Here is an 18,155-nt window from a genome sequence, read left to right on the forward strand (position 1 = left end):
AATGTCTTTTTAAATATATATATATTTTATATACATGCAATGTTTAATGGTCAATGAAGAATGCAGAAGTAAAAGAGGAAAATGTTGGACTGCACACACGCACATACAGAGAAATTGTGCAAGATTGTCCGTAAAAGTTACCATACTCACCACATTCTCCTTTATCTGGCAGTTCGACACAGATATGCTGACAGACAACTCCTGTTCTGGTGGAGGAAACACAAGTTTTCACTATAAACAGTACAAATGCAGAAAGTACTCAATGTATCCCTAACTTATCAAAAACAGAGATACATTTCTCACGTTTTCACGTCCTTAAAGCCTATCACAGCTGCTTGGACTACACACAGCAGATACAATAATGACCCTTTCAAATTGATTAGGAAAGATATGTGTTATTGAACGGCATAGCTATGAGTTGCATTTCATAGTAAGTGTTATGGGAGCCTCCCTGAGGCCAATATTCAGTCATGGGGTTTCAAAGTCATGTTTTACCACACAGTGGAGCAGCGGTCTAAGGCACTGCATCTCAGTGCTTGAGGCGTCACTACAGACACCCTGGTTTGAATCAAGGCTGTATCACAACCGGCTGTGATTGGGAGTACCATAGGGTGATGCACAGCGTCATCCGAGTTTGGCCAGTGTAGGCCGTCATTGCAAATAAGAATTTGTTCTTAAAGGACTTGCCTAGTTAAATAAAGGTTAAATAAAATGAATGAAAAATAATCTTATGATCAACAATGTGTGTCCTCCTGTATTTGTCATTGAGTAAGAAGCATAGTATAGCACTATTGGGCACGAGGCTGAGTCTCTGCAGCTTGTTATTTCAGAGTGGTTGGATAGCGATGGGTAATAAAATGGTGGGCCTCATCTGTTTGGCATTATCACCCTCACCATCTATCTGATTTACACCACAATTCATGGCCAGCTAAATGACCTCCAGGGGTTATTTAGACCTCATCTCATCTCCACTTTAAAACGATTAAAACCTGCCCTGGTGATTGTGGGCACTGAACCACAAGTGTGTTTATTTAATAACCTAAAGGTAAAAAAATACCACTAATCTGATTCGGGCCATCTTCATTATTAGATTAAGGTGCATTACTGTATTGGATGTGATGGAAGAGGAAGGTGCATTTTAACACACACATATAATCCCCTGAATCTATGTCAGGTTTCAGGTGTCGCGCCATGTGCCCACAGGTGAGCAACAGGTTGAATGTGCCACCTTGACTCTATAGCCCCTAAGATCATCATAATTATTATAATCAAATTCATTAACATCCATCATCATAGCAGGGAAGAGGTAAACCATGGCTTCTCAATTCAAGGCTCTGCTGTGTCTATAAGTAGTCATTTCTGGTGATGTTCCCTTGTGGCTCAGTTGGTGGAGAATGGCGCTTGTAATGCCAGGGTTGTGGGTTCAAATCCCACGGGGGACCAGCTACAAAAAAAATGATGTACTCACTACTGTAAATCTCTCTGGATAAGAGTGTCTGCTAAATGTCAAATGCCATTGTAGTTCTCAAAACAAGACTGACTGCTTACTCACTTCAGAACATCACCTCACCTTACTTGACCGTTAACTCAGGATTCAAGCATTTAATGGGGACTCTTTTGACCCACTGCACACATATAAAAATCAAACCACCAAACGACCACAATATGGGATTAGCCATTTTATGTGCATAAATAGTACTATTTCCATCGCTCACATAACCAAATTTCATACCACCTTTCCAGTGCTCGTGCCATTATCTACAATATGTCAAATATATGCCAATGCAACTTCCAATAGAAATAACTAATGTATACACACATGATCAGTAGCCTAAAGCGATGTCTCCATGTTAACAGTAGAGAATGGTACTGTACTCACTGTGGTCCTTGCTCTGCCCGGTTGCGGTGGTCACACTGGGCTGGGGCGTGGCAGGCATCAGGGCCTGCCGGATGGCCTTCTCCCAGCCCTGGGCCACCTCCATGCCCACGCCTGAAGCTGCCAAAGCGGGGCTGTTGTAGTGGACTCCGTGGTTCTCCCCTACATAGTAGACCATGGTGGAGGTGATGATTTCAAAGCAGTGTGGGTTGCTGCTCTGGGCTAGGCTGCTAAAGTCACTTGATTGTTCCACCTGCAGGATCTCTGAGAGAGGGATCTCCTGTGGGCCATGAGGGAAGGAGGGAGAGAGACACCAGGGTCATAACAGACACAAACAAAGAGAGCCATGCCATCACCGCTAGTGATTGGGGAGAGAGAGACACAGAAGACAAATACAACCATGATAGACATGATAGATAAAATACCACAGCCTAGTGAACAGTCAAACTGAGAAAGACAAGTCACTGAATCAATCACTAGCAAGACAGAAAGTCAGATCAGATGTAAGCAGACACCAAATCCTTTGCAGAGTTCAGAGGTAACCGCTGAAAAATGCTCTAACGCTTAGCACGCGTACCAGAAAGAGTAACCCAAAGTTAGACCAAGTCCCTTCCCACAGTGTAGTGTATCCACAGCCCCTGCCTAGTGCACAGCCTCTGTCTGACAGACCCTTACAGAAGTGGCACGAGGGGCAGTTTGAGCACACTTTAAAAGTCCTCTTTCCCTCCTGCCTCACTGTCAAATGCAAATCAAAGAAGAAGAAGGAAGTCCCTAGCCAATAGAAGCCCCTGCAGTGCCTCGCCCCCATCTCCCCCCCCCGCGTCTCCTCTGGGTCCCCTGAGGGCGGCTCACCACAGAGTATCAGATGAAGTGGTTAGTAGGGCCGGCCCACGTGAACCAGACCTGGGCCCATTGAAGAGAAGAGGCCCCATGATTACAAGGCAGGACACGAGAGCCCCATCTGAGCACGAGCCGCGCTGCCAGCCACTGAGACGCAAGACACAGTGACTACTGTTCCACAGACTATCAGACAACAAAAACCCGGTGCGGGGGGTTGGGGAGAGGGGCGGGGCGGGGGAGCTAGAGACTGAGTGAAGGCCCCTTACCCCCATAAAAGGGTTTTGGAAACCACAAGTACAGGGGTCTCATCTTCAAAAGAGAAGCCTATATGACTTCCAAATGTTGAAAATGGCAGTCATCTGATGCATCGACACACAACCACCACCGCTAATCAGATGAATGGAGGTAGAGAGAGGAGAGGACAGCCACACGACAGGAGAACAAGAGAGAAGGAGAGAGAGACAGTGGGGGAAAACACCCGAGACTCAGAGGCTACGGTAGATAACCTAATGTGACCACTGGCTCAATCTATGGAGCACACACTAGCAACAAATAAAACAGAACGACCCATATGACGAGATTTGAGAGAATGAGAAAGAACACATTGGCGAACAGCTAGTCTTCAATTAGTCTCCTGAGTGCTATGCTAAGTGGCAAGTTGATAATAAACGACCATATAAAGCTGCCTCTAAACACACCCTGAACGTCTCAATCCCAGCTGTATAAAAGACTGGGGTTTCCTCTCCACTGTTTCACTGCTGGGAAGATGGAGGGTGTGTCCATCACAGCCGTAACACTCGGAGAGTGGAGCTTTAAAACAGAATAATATTAGATGACAGCCTGGCAATTAGGTGTCTACCTACACATACACACACTTTCTCTCTCTCTCTCTCTCACGCACACACACACTGAATGTGCTACATCTCACAAAACAAAAGTTGTTAGAAACCATAGCACCATAAACACCCTCCAGCTGCGTCACATCTCTCACCACAATCAGGGGAGGCGTCAGAGTAACACACCCACACGGGACAGGCTCACAGAGGCAAGACTGTACGGAACATGTGGAAGCCTTTACACAGAGGGAACAAGGACTGCCTGGCTGCCTTAGTGCCAAGTGTCTAATTACACAGCTACGCCACTGGTGTCACCATGGAACTGTCACACACTCTCTGAAGCTGGAGATATAGCATTTGGAAATCAATGTCAAAATGCATGAATCAAATCTATTCAAACTTGACAACAAAAGTTTATGGTGAAGGTATGGTAAGACATTTGAAAGAGCATATCTGTTATGAGTGATGCAACTTGTTACAATATGTATTGTATATACAGTGGGGCAAAAAAATATTTAGTCAGCCACCAATTGTGCAAGTTCTCCCACTTAAAAAAATGAGAGAGGCCTGTAATTTCAGGTACACTTCAACTATGACAGACAAAATGAGAAGAAATCACATTGTAGGATTTTTAATGAATTTATTTGCAAATTATGGTGGAAAATAAGTATTTGGTCAATAACAAATGTTTATCTCAATACTTTGTTATATACCCTTTGTTGGCAATGACAGAGGTCAAACGTTTTCTGTAAGTCTTCACAAGGTTTTCACACACTGTTGCTAGTATTTTGGCCCATTCCTCCATGCAGATCTCCTCTAGAGCAGTGATGTTTTGGGGCTGTTGCTGGGTAACACAGACTTTCAACTCCCTCCAAAGATTTTCTCTGGGGTTGAGATCTGGAGACTGGCTAGGCCACTCCAGGACCTTGAAATGCTTCTTACGAAGCCACTCCTTCGTTGCCCGGGCGGTGTGTTTGGGATCATTGTCATGCTGAAAGACCCAGCCACGTTTCATCTTCAATGTCCTTGCTGATGGAAGGTTTTCACTCAAAATCTCACGATACATGGCCCCATTCATTCTTTCCTTTACACGGATCAGTCATCCTGGTCCCTTTGCAGAAAAACAGCCCCAAAGCATGATGTTTCCACCCCCATGCTTCACAGTAGGTATGGTGTTCTTTGGATGCAACTCAGCATTCTTTGTCCTCCAAACATGACGAGTTGAGTTTTTACCAAAATATAACTAAATATTTTGGTTTCATCTGACCATATGACATTCTCCCAATCTTCTTCTGGATCATCCAAATGCTCTCTAGCGAACTTCAGACGGGCCTGGACATGTACTGGCTTAAGCAGGGGGACACTTCTGGCACTGCAGGATTTGAGTCCCTGGCGGCGTAGTGTGTTACTGATGGTAGGCTTTGTTACTTTGGTCCCAGCTCACTGCAGGTCATTCACTAGGTCCCCCCGTGTGGTTCTGGGATTTTTGCTCACCGTTCTTGTGATCATTTTGACCCCACGGGGTGAGATCTTGCGTGGAGCCCCAGATCGAGGGAGATTATCAGTGGTCTTGTATGTCTTCCATTTCCTAATAATTGCTCCCACAGTTGATTTCTTCAAACCAAGCTGCTTACCTATTGCAGATTCAGTCTTCCCAGCCTGGTGTAGGTCTACAATTTTGTTTCTGGTATCCTTTGACAGCTCTTTGGTCTTGGCCATAGTGGAGTTTGTAGTGTGACTGTTTGAGGTTGTGGACAGGTGTCTTTTATACTGATAACAAGTTCAAACAGGTGCCATTAATACAGGTAATGAGTGGAGGACAGAGGAGCCTCTTAAAGAAGAAGTTACAGGTCTGTGAGAGCCAGAAATCTTGCTTGTTTGTAGGTGACCAAATACTTATTTCCCACCATAATTTGCAAATAAATTCATTAAAAATTCTACAATGTGATTTTCTGGATTTTTTCATCTAATTTTGTCTGTCATAGTTGAAGTGTACCTATGATGAAAATTACAGGCCTCTCTCATCTTTTTAAGTGGGAGAACTTGCACAATTGGTGGCTGACTAAATACTTTTTTGCCCCACTGTATGTGTTGGACGTCCCTTTCAGGCAGATTTCCCCAGCAAAAACCCATAACATTTTCAGATACAAATACTGCTGATGACAACGTGGCCCTAGAAAAAAAACTTTCACTCTGCGACTTTGGAGAAATGTCAGTGTACTGCCTGTGAAACCACAGGAGGCAGGCTGGGGGAATTTCTCTGTGTATTAATGGCCAACTGTAGTTTACAGTTGCGACACAGCAGCCCCCATTCTTAGTCACACCATTACATACACCATTACATTGGGCAGGCCCTTTTAACACACTATACACCCAAGACAATAAAACACATTTATATATATATATATAACTGTGTTTTATTGTCAGCGTTTGGTTGAAACCATTTGGTTTTAGACAGTGTAAAGATTGAGAATTACTGATCTGTTTACGTTGTTCTGTGACATCAATGTAAATGCAGACTCTGGTGCCCATTTCATTCTGCCATGCATCTGCCTCTGTCAGGTAATAGATGATATGTGGTGTTGCTCTCTCACCTTATAGAACTTGGCTCCAGTGTCGTTCTGAAACAGGCTGAGGCTCTTGGTGTCCAACCTCCAGTAGTGTCTCTTCCTCAGGTTGTCTCTGCTGGTGTAGTGGACCATCCAGCCCTCCCTCACCATGGTGGAGCTCCTCCTCTTGGTCTGTTTGATGGACTGGACCACCCGCATCAGAGGGATGTTGCTGCTGGTGGATGGGCTGGGGACACACACACAGCACTTTTTATGAAAACATTTGTCACAAAGTGCTTAGCAGAAACCCGGGCCTGAGTGTGAGAAGAGCAAGCAGAAGCAACAATGGCAAGGAAGAAGGTCCATTGACGCAGACCTGTTTGATAACTACATGGTCTATTTTTACACAACTATTACATAAGTTAAACTCCAAGTTAGCTTAAATATGTCCCAGTAATGTAAGGTGTCTTGCTTTATAATACCTGATGGTCTTGATGGGCTCCTCGTCCTTCTCGCGGTCCAGAAAAGGAGAGTCCATATAGAACATCTTGTCGTCTGGGGTTGAAGGTTCGTCAGAGTCATCCAGTAGTCCTCTAGTGCTCTCCACATCACTACTGTCCACCTCCATGGTACTGTCAGAGTCAGGCCCTGGGCTGGCAGGCTCTGTGGACACACACGATCACACAAATATGAGTATGTCCCTCAGTTACATCTTACCATGATAAATGGACATGGAATGTGAAAATAGGACAGCAGAAACTACCTCCATTGAAGGAAACCTCGCCCAAGCAGTCTCTTGGTACCTTTGATGCACACCGCTTATGGCAATTGAATTTACAATCTGAAAAGAAAGTACAGAAAACATGGATTTAATGACACAACATGGAACTCTAGAGGGAGAAAGGTAAAGAGGTCTAGGCCGATATGGACATAGAGACATACAGACAAACTGCGAGGAAGGGAGGTGGCACCTCACCTTTGCACTGCATGCCCTGGCGGAAGAGGCCCTTGAGCAGGCGTTTGCAGTACTGGCAGATGGTTGGCCGCGTGTAGGTGTGGATGGCGAAGGTGTGAGGCACCTTGACTCGCCCCAGCACCATCTTCTCCATCCAGATGGGCCGGCCACTCCACGACAGGATCCTCTTCCCTGCCTCCTGGTGGCAGCGCTGTTGCAGGGAGAGGCAGATGGAGCAAGTGTGGTAACCACAGAATGTAGGGATGGAGAGATTTGTAGCCAGTGGGAGTGAGGGAGAGATAAAATAAACCAGGGAAGGAAGGAGATAGCAAAATAGGGAAGAAGATGAGGGATGGAGGGACCAAAAAGGACCAAATACACAAACATGGGCTAGAATTGACAAGGGTTTAATTTAATTGGCCTAATTGTATTTTCATGGACCTTTCATAAGCGTTGGTCACCAAGGAGAATATTCCATCCAGCTAACTTCAAACAAACACGTTTCACACGCTTAGGGGAGGCCATCATACCATCCAGTTAATCCAATTCAATTTGCTGCGTCTTTGTGGTGTTTCACATCAAGATAGTAAGATACTCCAATAGATTTGGCTGACAAACATAGACAATTGTTAAGAAACAACAAGGCATGACCTTGTAGTTAATTTACTGCCAACTGACAAATATGTCTCAATCGGAATGACAGTTAGATTCCGTCAAAAGTGAACAAAATTTTAAGCCAATCACATAGAACTGGTTAGTAACTGTACTGAAAATTAAAATCCTATGGTACTTTCACAAGGGGCGTAGACGGACAACGTTGCCGCCTTGCAAGCAATGAACTGTGCTTGGGTGTAACTTTATAAGGGATTGTGTTTACATAGCCACTTTCACAGGGTCTTAAAGCTCTTTGTATTGTGCAGAATGTATCTTTACCACAGAACATCTCTCTACACCAATGGAAGCACAGGTCTTACCTCCTCCGGGAATACCACCGCATGTTCAGTGGGACCGGGGAGGGGCCGGGGGACTGAGAGCGAAGAGCCCGGCAGGGACACGTTGGACAGACGTCTCTTCCTCACCCCACTGCAGTTGTTGGGTATCTTAAAGGCGCAGCGCTTGTGGTAGTTCAGCCCACAACCTGGAAGTACACAGGACACAGTGGTCACTAATTACACATGAAGAACAAAACACATATTGTACAGTACAGGCTATACAGTGGTGGCCAAAGGTTTTGAGAATGACACAAATATTAATTTTCACAAAGTCTACTGCCTCAGTTTGTATGATGGCAATTTGCATATACTCCAGAATGTTATGAAGAGTGATCAGATGAATTGCAAAGTCCCTCTTTGCCATGCAACTGAACTGAATCTCAAAAGAACATTTCCACTGCATTTCAGCCCTGCCACAAAAGGACCAGCTGACATCATGTCAGTGATTCTCTCGTTAACATAGGTGTGAGTATTGACGAGGCTGGAGATCACTCTGTCATGCTGATCGAGTTTAAATAACAGACTGGAAGCTTCAAAATGAGGGTGGTGTTTGGAATCATTGTTCTTCCTCTGTCAACCATGGTTACCTGCAAGGAAACATGTGCCGTCATCATTGCTTTGCACAAAAAGGGATTCACAGGCAAGGATATTGCTGCCAGTAAGATTGCACCGAAATCAACCATTTATCGGATCATGAAGAACTTCAAGGAGAGCGGTTCAATTGTTGTGAAGAAGGCTTCAGGGCGCCCAAGAAAGTCCAGCAAGCGCCAGGACCGTATCCTAAAGTTGATTCAGTTGCGGGATCGGGGCACCACCAGTACAGAGCTTGCTCAGGAATGGCAGCAGGCAGGTGTGAGTGCATCTGCACGCACAGTGAGGCGAAGACTTTTGGAGGATGGCCTAGTGTCAAGAAGGGCAGCAACAAAGCCACTTCTCTCCATGAAAAACATCAGGGACAGACTGATATTCTGCTAAATGTACAGGGATTGGACTGCTGAGGACTGGGGTAAAGTCATTTTCTCTGATGAATCCCCTTTCCGATTGTTTGGGGCATCCGGAGAAAATCTTGTCCAGAGAAGATAAGGTGAGCGCCACCATCAGAGTCCTGTGTCATACCAACAGTAAAGCATCCTGAGACCATTCATGTGTGGGGTTGCTTCTCAGCCAAGGAAGTGGGCTCACTCACAATTTTGCCTAAGAACACACCAATTAATAAAGAAGGGTACCAACACATCCTCCGAGAGCAACTTCTCCCAACCATCCAGGATCAGTTTGGTAACGAATAATGCCTTTTCCAGCATGATGGAGCCCCTTGCCATAAGGCAAAAGTGATAACTAATTGGCTTGGGGAACAAAACATCGGTATTTTAGGTCCATGGCCAGGAAACTCCCCAGACCTTAATCCCATTGAGAACTTGTGGTCAATCCTCAAGAGGCGAGTGGACAAACAAAAACCCACAAATTCTGACAAACTCCCAAGCATTGATTATGCAAGAATGGGCTGCCTTCAGTCAGGATGTGGCCCAGAAGTTAATTGACAGCATGCCAAGGCGGATTGCAGAGGTCTTGAAAAAGAAGGGTCAACACTGCAAATATTGACTCTGCATCAACTTCATGTAATTGTCAATAAAAGCCTTTGACACTTATGAAATGCTTGTAATTATAATTCAGTATTCCATAGTAACATCTGACAAAAATATATATAGACACTGAAGCAGCAAACTTTGAGGAAATTAATATTTGTGTCATTCTCAAAACATTTGGCCACGACTGTATGTAACAAACAAACAGACTTTGGATGTCAGCGTTGGGCTTGATACTCAGCAACATTTCATACCCAGCCATCTTGAGACATCTTAAGACATGTATTAAGACATATTTGTGATGACATCTTGAGATATATTAACACGTCTTAGGAAGGAAACTAAGTCAATGAATACGGTAGGAAAGCACTACTTTGATTCTACCCAGCAGCTTCATTCTCTTAAACGTCCACATGAGGGCTCTACATGCAGTCATTTGATCTCATCCTTCCTCATAGAAAGCTTCAAATGCTTTTCAAAGACATAGCATGGAATAAAATAGATCTGATCCAATAATCACAAATCACATGCAATTCTACATTCCACAATTCCACATTTAATTGCAATTTGACTAGGTATACCAGTCCAAATCTTTCATCCTATTGGAGCGCCTGTTGCATTCCTGTCCCGGCTGGCCCTGGGGCAGGTTGTGTTGTACTGAGGGACAGGCTGGATCCATCAGAGAGGGTTAGAGTAGAGCAGCAGCACATGCTTTCTAAAGAGCCTTTGAAGGCTGAGTCCAACGCTTGGCATCAGCACACTGGGCTCAATTCAAACAGGCCAGGCCGGCCATCTCTTCAAAGACCTTCTTTAGTAATGAGAGGAAGTCATACACTCCACTGAGGCTTACTGCTGCACAGCGCTACCAGCCTTAATGTACCTCTCAGATTGGACCAAGAGAAGGGCATGCTCGATTTGTGTGTGTATGAGTGTACGAGTCGGGTAAACATTTGACACCTTGGCTTTCGGTTCACAGTGCACCCCAGCCTTGATGTGAGAGAGAGCTTGATGTGTGTGTGTGTGTGTGTGTGTGTGTGTGTGTGTGTGTGTGTGTGTGTGTGTGTTTGTGTGCTTACCTTCACATTTGAGCCCCTGCCGGACGAGGCCCCATAGCATCTCCCCACAGTAGTCACAGAAGGTGGGGGCTTTGTATGAGTGGACATAGAGGGCATGGGGGCGGATCTGGAAGTCCTCTACTGTGGCTAAAGCTGCAATTCAGACACAACTTAAAAACAAGAACATGGCAAACAAAACTAAAGCAAAACAAATAAACTTCAAACACAAAAACCCTGAAACCAAATAATGGGAATTACAAAAAAATGAAATCAAAATTAAACTTAACAAAAATATAAATGCAACAACTTCAAAGATTTTGCTGAGTTACAGTTCATATAAGGAAGTCAGTCAATTGAAATACATTCATTAGGCCCTAATATATGGATTTAACATGACTGGGCAGGGGTGCAGCCATGGATGGGGAGCCAGCCCCAGCTAATCAGAATGGGTTTTATCCACAAAAGGGATTTATTACAGACGATCCCATATGATGCCGCAGGTGAAGAAGCTGGATGTGGAGGTCCTGGGCTGGCATGGTTACACTTGGTCTGCGGCTGTGAGGCCGGTTGGACATACTGCCAAATTCTCTAAAATGACATTGGAGGTGGCTTATGGTAGATAAATTAACATTAAATGATCTGGCAACAGCTTTGGTGGACATCCCTGCATTCAGCATGCCAATTGCATGCTCCCTCAAAACTTGAGACGTCTGTGGCATTGTGTTGTGTAACAAAACTGCACATTTAGAATGGCCTTTTATTGTCCGTATAGTTAAGAGGTTTCGGGCTCCATTTTTGCCTGCCGCGACAACTGCACAAGTGCTAAACGCTCACTTGTTTTCAACTTCAGCATGTAAAAACTGCCGCTCTTGTGTTTTCCACCCCATTCACCAGGTTCAGAAATGTACCTGTCTAATATCAGCTCGCTTGCACTGATGTGGGCGGAGTGGCAACATTTGAGGTGTGTCCTTTAAGAACAACGAAAAGCAGGTCTTAGCGGTAACACGGTTGGTAATAGCATGGATTTTGTGAGCGGGAGCACAACCTATCCAGCCGTGACGCACAGTGCCCTTGAGCTAGTTAAAAAAATAAACAAGAGAGGAGTGACTGCTCCCAAACTTGATCTTTTAATAAAGCTTTGTTGATTAAGATTTATTTCAAAGCAGTCTCACGAGCCAAAACCTTCATTGATAGGCTTGGCTACTTGGCAAACAAAAAAACAGCCTTCATTGAGGCAGGGGAGGCAATAGGTCTCTACTTGGTTGATTTTTAATTAAATGAGACCCAAATGAGAAAAACCTTTTGTTTTTTACGTTTATAACTACGAGGGTTACAGGTACAAAAAACACATATCCTCTCTTGTTCCATAGCTTCTGACCAAGCTATTTACAAATGTATTGTTGTTTTAAAAAAACGGATTGCTTATTTTTCGTTTAATTTGATTAAGAACCAGCTCACATGCAATGGAATTTAGGAGCCGTCTGCTATTTCTGGAGAAGTGTGAATGCCATCTGTAAGATGGTTCCATTACGTTTTTTAAACATTATACTGTATTTGGGACATGATCTTAATATTCTCTTTTTCAGATTCTGTGAAAAGTGTGGATGTGCGTAAAACCCTCCATTGTCTGCGTTGCCTTAATATTACAGTGCCTTGCGAAAGTATTTGGCCCCCTTGAACTTTGCGACCTTTTGCCACATTTCAGGCTTCAAACATAAAGATATAAAACTGTATTTTTTTGTGAAGAATCAACAACAAGTGGGACACAATCATGAAATGGAACAACATTTATTGGATATTTCAAACTTTTTTAACAAATCAAAAACTGAAAAATTGGGCGTGCAAAATTATTCAGCCCCCTTAAGTTAATACTTTGTAGCGCCACCTTTTGCTGCGATTACAGCTGTAAGTCGCTTGGGGTATGTCTCTATCAGTTTTGCACATCGAGAGACTGACATTTTTTCCCATTCCTCCTTGCAAAACAGCTCGAGCTCAGTGAGGTTGGATGGAGAGCATTTGTGAACAGCAGTTTTCAGTTCTTTCCACAGATTCTCGAATGGATTCAGGTCTGGACTTTGACTTGGCCATTCTAACACTTGGATATGTTTATTTTTGAACCATTCCATTGTAGATTTTGCTTTATGTTTTGGATCATTGTCTTGTTGGAAGACAAATCTCCGTCCCAGTCTCAGGTCTTTTGCAGACTCCATCAGGTTTTCTTCCAGAATGGTCCTGTATTTGGCTCCATCCATCTTCCCATCAATTTGAACCATCTTCCCTGTCCCTGCTGAAGAAAAGCAGACCCAAACCATGATGCTGCCACCACCATGTTTGACAGTGGGGATGGTGTGTTCAGGGTGATGAGCTGTGTTGCTTTTATGCCAAACATAATGTTTTGCATTGTTGCCAAAAAGTTCAATTTTGGTTTCATCTGACCAGAGCACCTTCTTCCACATGTTTGGTGTGTCTCCCAGGTGGCTTGTGGCAAACTTTAAACAACACTTTTTATGGATATCTTTAAGAAATGGCTTTCTTCTTGCCACTCTTCCATAAAGGCCAGATTTGTGCAATATACGACTGATTGTTGTCCTATGGACAGAGTCTCCCACCTCAGCTGTAGATCTCTGCAGTTCATCCAGAGTGATCATGGGCCTCTTGGCTGCATCTCTGATCAGTCTTCTCCTTGTATGAGCTGAAAGTTTAGAGGGACGGCCAGGTCTTGGTAGATTTGCAGTGGTCTGATACTCCTTCCATTTCAATATTATCACTTGCACAGTGCTCCTTGGGATGTTTAAAGCTTGGGAAATCTTTTTGTATCCAAATCCGGCTTTAAACTTCTTCACAACAGTATCTCGGACCTGCCTGGTGTGTTCCTTGTTCTTCATGATGCTCTCTGCGCTTTTAACGGACCTCTGAGACTATCACAGTGCAGGTGCATTTATACGGAGACTTGATTACACACAGGTGGATTGTATTTATCATCATTAGTCATTTAGGTCAACATTGGATCATTCAGAGATCCTCACTGAACTTCTGGAGAGAGTTTGCTGCACTGAAAGTAAAGGGGCTGAATAATTTTGCACGCCCAATTTTTCAGTTTTTGATTTGTTAAAAAAGTTTGAAATATCCAATAAATGTTGTTCCACTTCATGATTGTGTCCCACTTGTTGTTGATTCTTCACAAAAAAATACAGTTTTATACTTTATGTTTGAAGCCTGAAATGTGGCAAAAGGTCGCAAAGTTCAAGGGGGCCGAATACTTTCGCAAGGCACTGTATATGCCTACAGGGAGAAATGATGGCGCCTGTAACTGTATTTAGACAGCCTATTTTAAACTAGTTGTTTCGATTAGAATTATTCACTCTCATTTTAGGCTTTATCAATAGTGAATTTAATCTTGCTTATTGACAATGTTTGGCATATCCATGGCTCAACCATAATGCAATTTACAGTATGCTAGCCCCTATATCAGTGTAAATGCTATGTTTAACAATATATTTCCATATTGAAACCAAGCATTTACTTCAAACAATGTGGACTGAAAACATGTTCAACATATTTAGCAGAGATGGGATAGGCCTACATGTTATTTTGTTTCTGTATGCTTTTAGTTATTTTATTTACCAAACTAGGCTATTATGGACTACACTGGAATTGATGACAACGCAGTACATAAAATACCATAAATACGCAACTTGAAGCAACCACATATTTAGCCAAGGAGCATGTTCTGATTGGCCAGTGAGGAGACACTGTTTATTCATCAAAACCCAGCCTTTTCGCGCCACCGCCAGCTACTGCGCCCATTATTCTTGAAGTCAAAACAGCAAAAATATTTCTGACAGCCCTGGACCTATAGCGCTATCGCAAAAAATGTACCACTGCGTTAGTTTGTTAAAAAAGATCCCTGGGTGTACACTGTAATGTAAAGGAATTTTATGCTGTTTTGTCAGCCGATAATAGTCAGATGATTTACTGGACCATCAGCACTTGTGTTATTGGTATGTCTGTGTGCATAAAACAAACTATAACTCAGATCTAGGGAACAAACTGTTCACATAGAATGCATCCATATCAGAGTCTGACCTGGGAAGTAACTTAGAACAGGCAGTTATGTACAGTAAGAGATGCTGGAGGGGAAAGCTGTTCTGTTCCGAGGTTGTGGTTTCTCTCACTAGGGCTCAGTGCTATAACATCTCAGTGCTATAACATCTCAGTGCTATAACATCCCATTAACAGCTCAGTGCTATAACATCCCATTAACATCTCAGTGCGATAACATCCCATTAACAGCTCAGTGCTATAACATCCCATTAACAGCTCAGTGCTATAACATCCCATTAACAGCTCAGTGCTATAACATCCCATTAACAGCTCAGTGCTATAACATCCCATTAACAGCTCAGTGCTATAACATCCCATTAACAGCTCAGTGCTATAACAGCTACTTACAGTAGGAGGCGGTACAGCAGAAACTAACAACAGGCTACAAGGTTGTCTACAACATCACCTGTTTCAGAGTGGTATGGCATTACAGAGCACACTAAAGACCACTGAGACAGACCGTCTCTTTCAACAGAACAGGACCAGAGAAGACCACATCCCATGATAATGATGCTCTTTAATAAGCTAGTTCATAGTATGGTTTGGTTTGTTTCCTATCTGGACTGAAACACAAGGTAGGCCCAGCCATTACTCAGGGAACTTTTCTCCATCTGCTGCTGTGGTTTGTGTTGGAGGTATATGAGTGAGGTCATTCTTGGAAGGGACAGTTAGTTCACAGGAGTGACTCATCCAAGATGTGAATAAGAGATCGCTATTCGCTACCAAACCTGTGTGACTGCATCCCCCCCAGCACTGGAGAGAAAAGAGATCAATCTCTTTCTCACAGTTCTTTTGCAATCATTTATGCTGTTGTGGTTTTCCCATTGACCAACAAGGGAATCATAATCTTTTACGCCAGAATGTAGGTGGAAAACCCTGTGTAATGTCACAAATTATTTGTGTGTGTTTTTGTGTTTCAGTGGGTGTTTTTTCTGATCCAGGTTTACAATAAGACCAAGTTGACATACAAGTATTCAATGAAGGATACACCAGGGACATTCTCAGTAGCTGTTGCCATGACGAGATGCAGCTCTGAACAACAAATGTGACATCTATCCACTTAGGGAATAAAATTAACTTTACTGACAATCCCCAAATACCTGGAAGAGAGAACATTCTTTGGAAGATAAGAGAGAGAAAGAGACACCAGGAAGAAAGGGAGAGCAAAACAGATGGCTGCGGGGAGGAACACAGATGAGCGATAGTGGGACCTCCACAGATCACCTTATGACTTTCTACTGCAGGTCCTTGGACTGTCAAATCTAAAGGTCCAAGCTTAAAAAGCAGCACTGTTGATTTCCATGTTAAAATGATGCATATGGACACACAGCACCTCCATATGAATAATATATATTTCATTAACTAGCTATATAGATTAATTTAGTTGCTAATGAACTCGGGCGTGAGTCGAACTTCAAAGCGTAAAAAGAACTCAAGAAAGTCACATGCCACCACACTGGTCATAGCTCCCTGGCAAAAAAAAATACATGAAAGAAGGCATTCATGGGCTTTTCAAACACATCGAGGAAAAAAACGCACAGCCTATTAACGGCCTCAACTTTATGAAATGGTTGTTGAGATGTTTTGCATCAAACACCATAGAAGATTGAGCCAATAAAGAGTTTTTCACAAGCAGCAGGCCTGACATCAATGTGATGTCTGTTTGTTTTCATTTTTGACTAATCAGGCATCACAAGTGTCCATCAGACATGCCATATCCTGTCAAATAAGAGGGATGCTGAGTGAGAAACAAACAGCGAGTGGGATTCTTGGACCAAACAGCCCTCTCTCCATGTCCAACCCCCTGGTTAGGGATGGCCTGTCCACTATTTCCAGTGCCGCCCTGCACAGCCCAGCATGTTTATACTCAGTGGGTCCACTACAATCACTTACTGCAGAGAAAACAAGCCAGGCCCTTTGAGTCCAGCGCCAAGAGAACCCTGAGCTGTTTGTCTCTCACAGCCACAGAACTGAACAACAGGTCTCAAAGAATTTATAGGAATCAATGGTGTCTTTAAAATATTGAATTAATGTAAATTAGAAGCAACTAAGGGAAGGATAAATAGTATGATTTTAAAAATTCATATTTTCAGTGTGCCAGACTAGAACAGCAAAGCATATCGGAGCTTGCATTGCACCAGTTTGACACATGTAGATCTCCTCAGCATATGCAGACCAACTACAAGGCTAAGACGAGGAAGCAGGGTGGATGTAGAGCTTGTGGATGTGACAATACTCTGACCTCACACAGCCATCCAGGTGCAACACTGAGGCTGAAACCTGTCAACCGTCTGAACCCAGAGGGAAGGAGACAGAGGTCTCCTGGATACACTCATTTGGGGCTCACTGCTAAACACCAGCAGATCAGATCCATCCGGCCCCAGAGTTATTTCATGTCTGGATCCATGCAGACAATGCTTCTAGTTCTACCCCGGAGAGAGAGAGAGGGAGGAGGGGGATGTCCAGTCCAGGTGGTGGGACTGTGAGGTGCTTCCCAATGAAGACAGATGGAACCGAAAAGAATGCCTTTACGAGCCAGTGTTTGTTAGACTCAATAGTCAGCAGGAAACTGAAATCATCTGTGACAGGAAAAGAGAGGGGAAACTAGCCACCTGTCTCTCTGGAGGTGAGCTTTAGATAGGCGTGAAACAGCACTGTACAACACACAGGTTTGAATTACAGAAAATGTTGTTTACTAAATTAGTACATATAGCCTAAAGTCAAAATGTTAATAAAAGCCATTAGGGTTGAACCCAGTTCAGAACTACTCACCAGAGAGCACCACCTCTATCAGATCTCCCTCATGGATATCTTCTGCTGACGTCAGCCTCTGGAGAATGTTCTCAGAGGTCAGGTCATGGCGGAAGAGCAGGATCTTGTCATACATGCCAAAGAAGCCACACTCCGGGAACTGGTGAGGAAGAAACAGAAAAACGCTTGTGAGTATCCACTATATCCAGAACGCAATGGCTGGAACACGTATAATCTACTGGCTCGACCAACAATATACACACAATAACTCATATACACTTTTTGAAGTTGGCATCAGCTGATCAAGACCCTGTCTTAATATTCATTCAACAGTTGTTTACTCTTTATTTTTCCCTTCTCATGTGGTTTGGGGACATTTATGATTATGTTCAATGCGGTTTGCCATATTTACTTGACAAGTGCTACTAATTTATGGTTGGCCCCCATCTGATAAATATACGTTTATATTGTATACAGTACTGTATAGAGCTCCTTCTCTGACTCACGGAGTAATGGCTGCCTTTATACAGTCATCATAGCCAGAGCCAGCAAGCCTGTGGTGTAGGAATGGAACGGGGGTGTGTGTGTGGAATGAACACTCGGCTGAATATCAC

The 18,155-nt window shown here is 43.6% G+C and overlaps 1 protein-coding gene across 3 annotated transcripts in view; it reads right to left on the reverse strand.

Moving 5' to 3' along the window:
* The window catches only part of LOC110498037 (serine/threonine-protein kinase D3), a 68,632-nt gene that overhangs the window by 12,439 nt on the left and 38,038 nt on the right, over positions 1 to 18,155 (reverse strand). For all 3 annotated transcript variants that reach the window (XM_021574579.3, XM_021574581.3, XM_036954957.2), the window contains exons 3-11: positions 17,563 to 17,701; positions 10,708 to 10,839; positions 8,031 to 8,194; positions 7,078 to 7,267; positions 6,865 to 6,942; positions 6,584 to 6,764; positions 6,147 to 6,348; positions 1,880 to 2,156; positions 151 to 206 (exon numbers count right to left, since the gene is read on the reverse strand). In XM_021574579.3, the coding sequence (XP_021430254.2) occupies positions 151 to 206; positions 1,880 to 2,156; positions 6,147 to 6,348; positions 6,584 to 6,764; positions 6,865 to 6,942; positions 7,078 to 7,267; positions 8,031 to 8,194; positions 10,708 to 10,839; positions 17,563 to 17,701 (1,419 nt within the window). The remainder of the gene's footprint in view (positions 1 to 150; positions 207 to 1,879; positions 2,157 to 6,146; positions 6,349 to 6,583; positions 6,765 to 6,864; positions 6,943 to 7,077; positions 7,268 to 8,030; positions 8,195 to 10,707; positions 10,840 to 17,562; positions 17,702 to 18,155) is intronic.

This window comes from Oncorhynchus mykiss, chromosome 19, assembly GCF_057628025.1.
Source record: "Oncorhynchus mykiss isolate SJ-2025 chromosome 19, ASM5762802v1, whole genome shotgun sequence".
NCBI classification, from domain to species: Eukaryota; Metazoa; Chordata; class Actinopteri; order Salmoniformes; family Salmonidae; genus Oncorhynchus; species Oncorhynchus mykiss.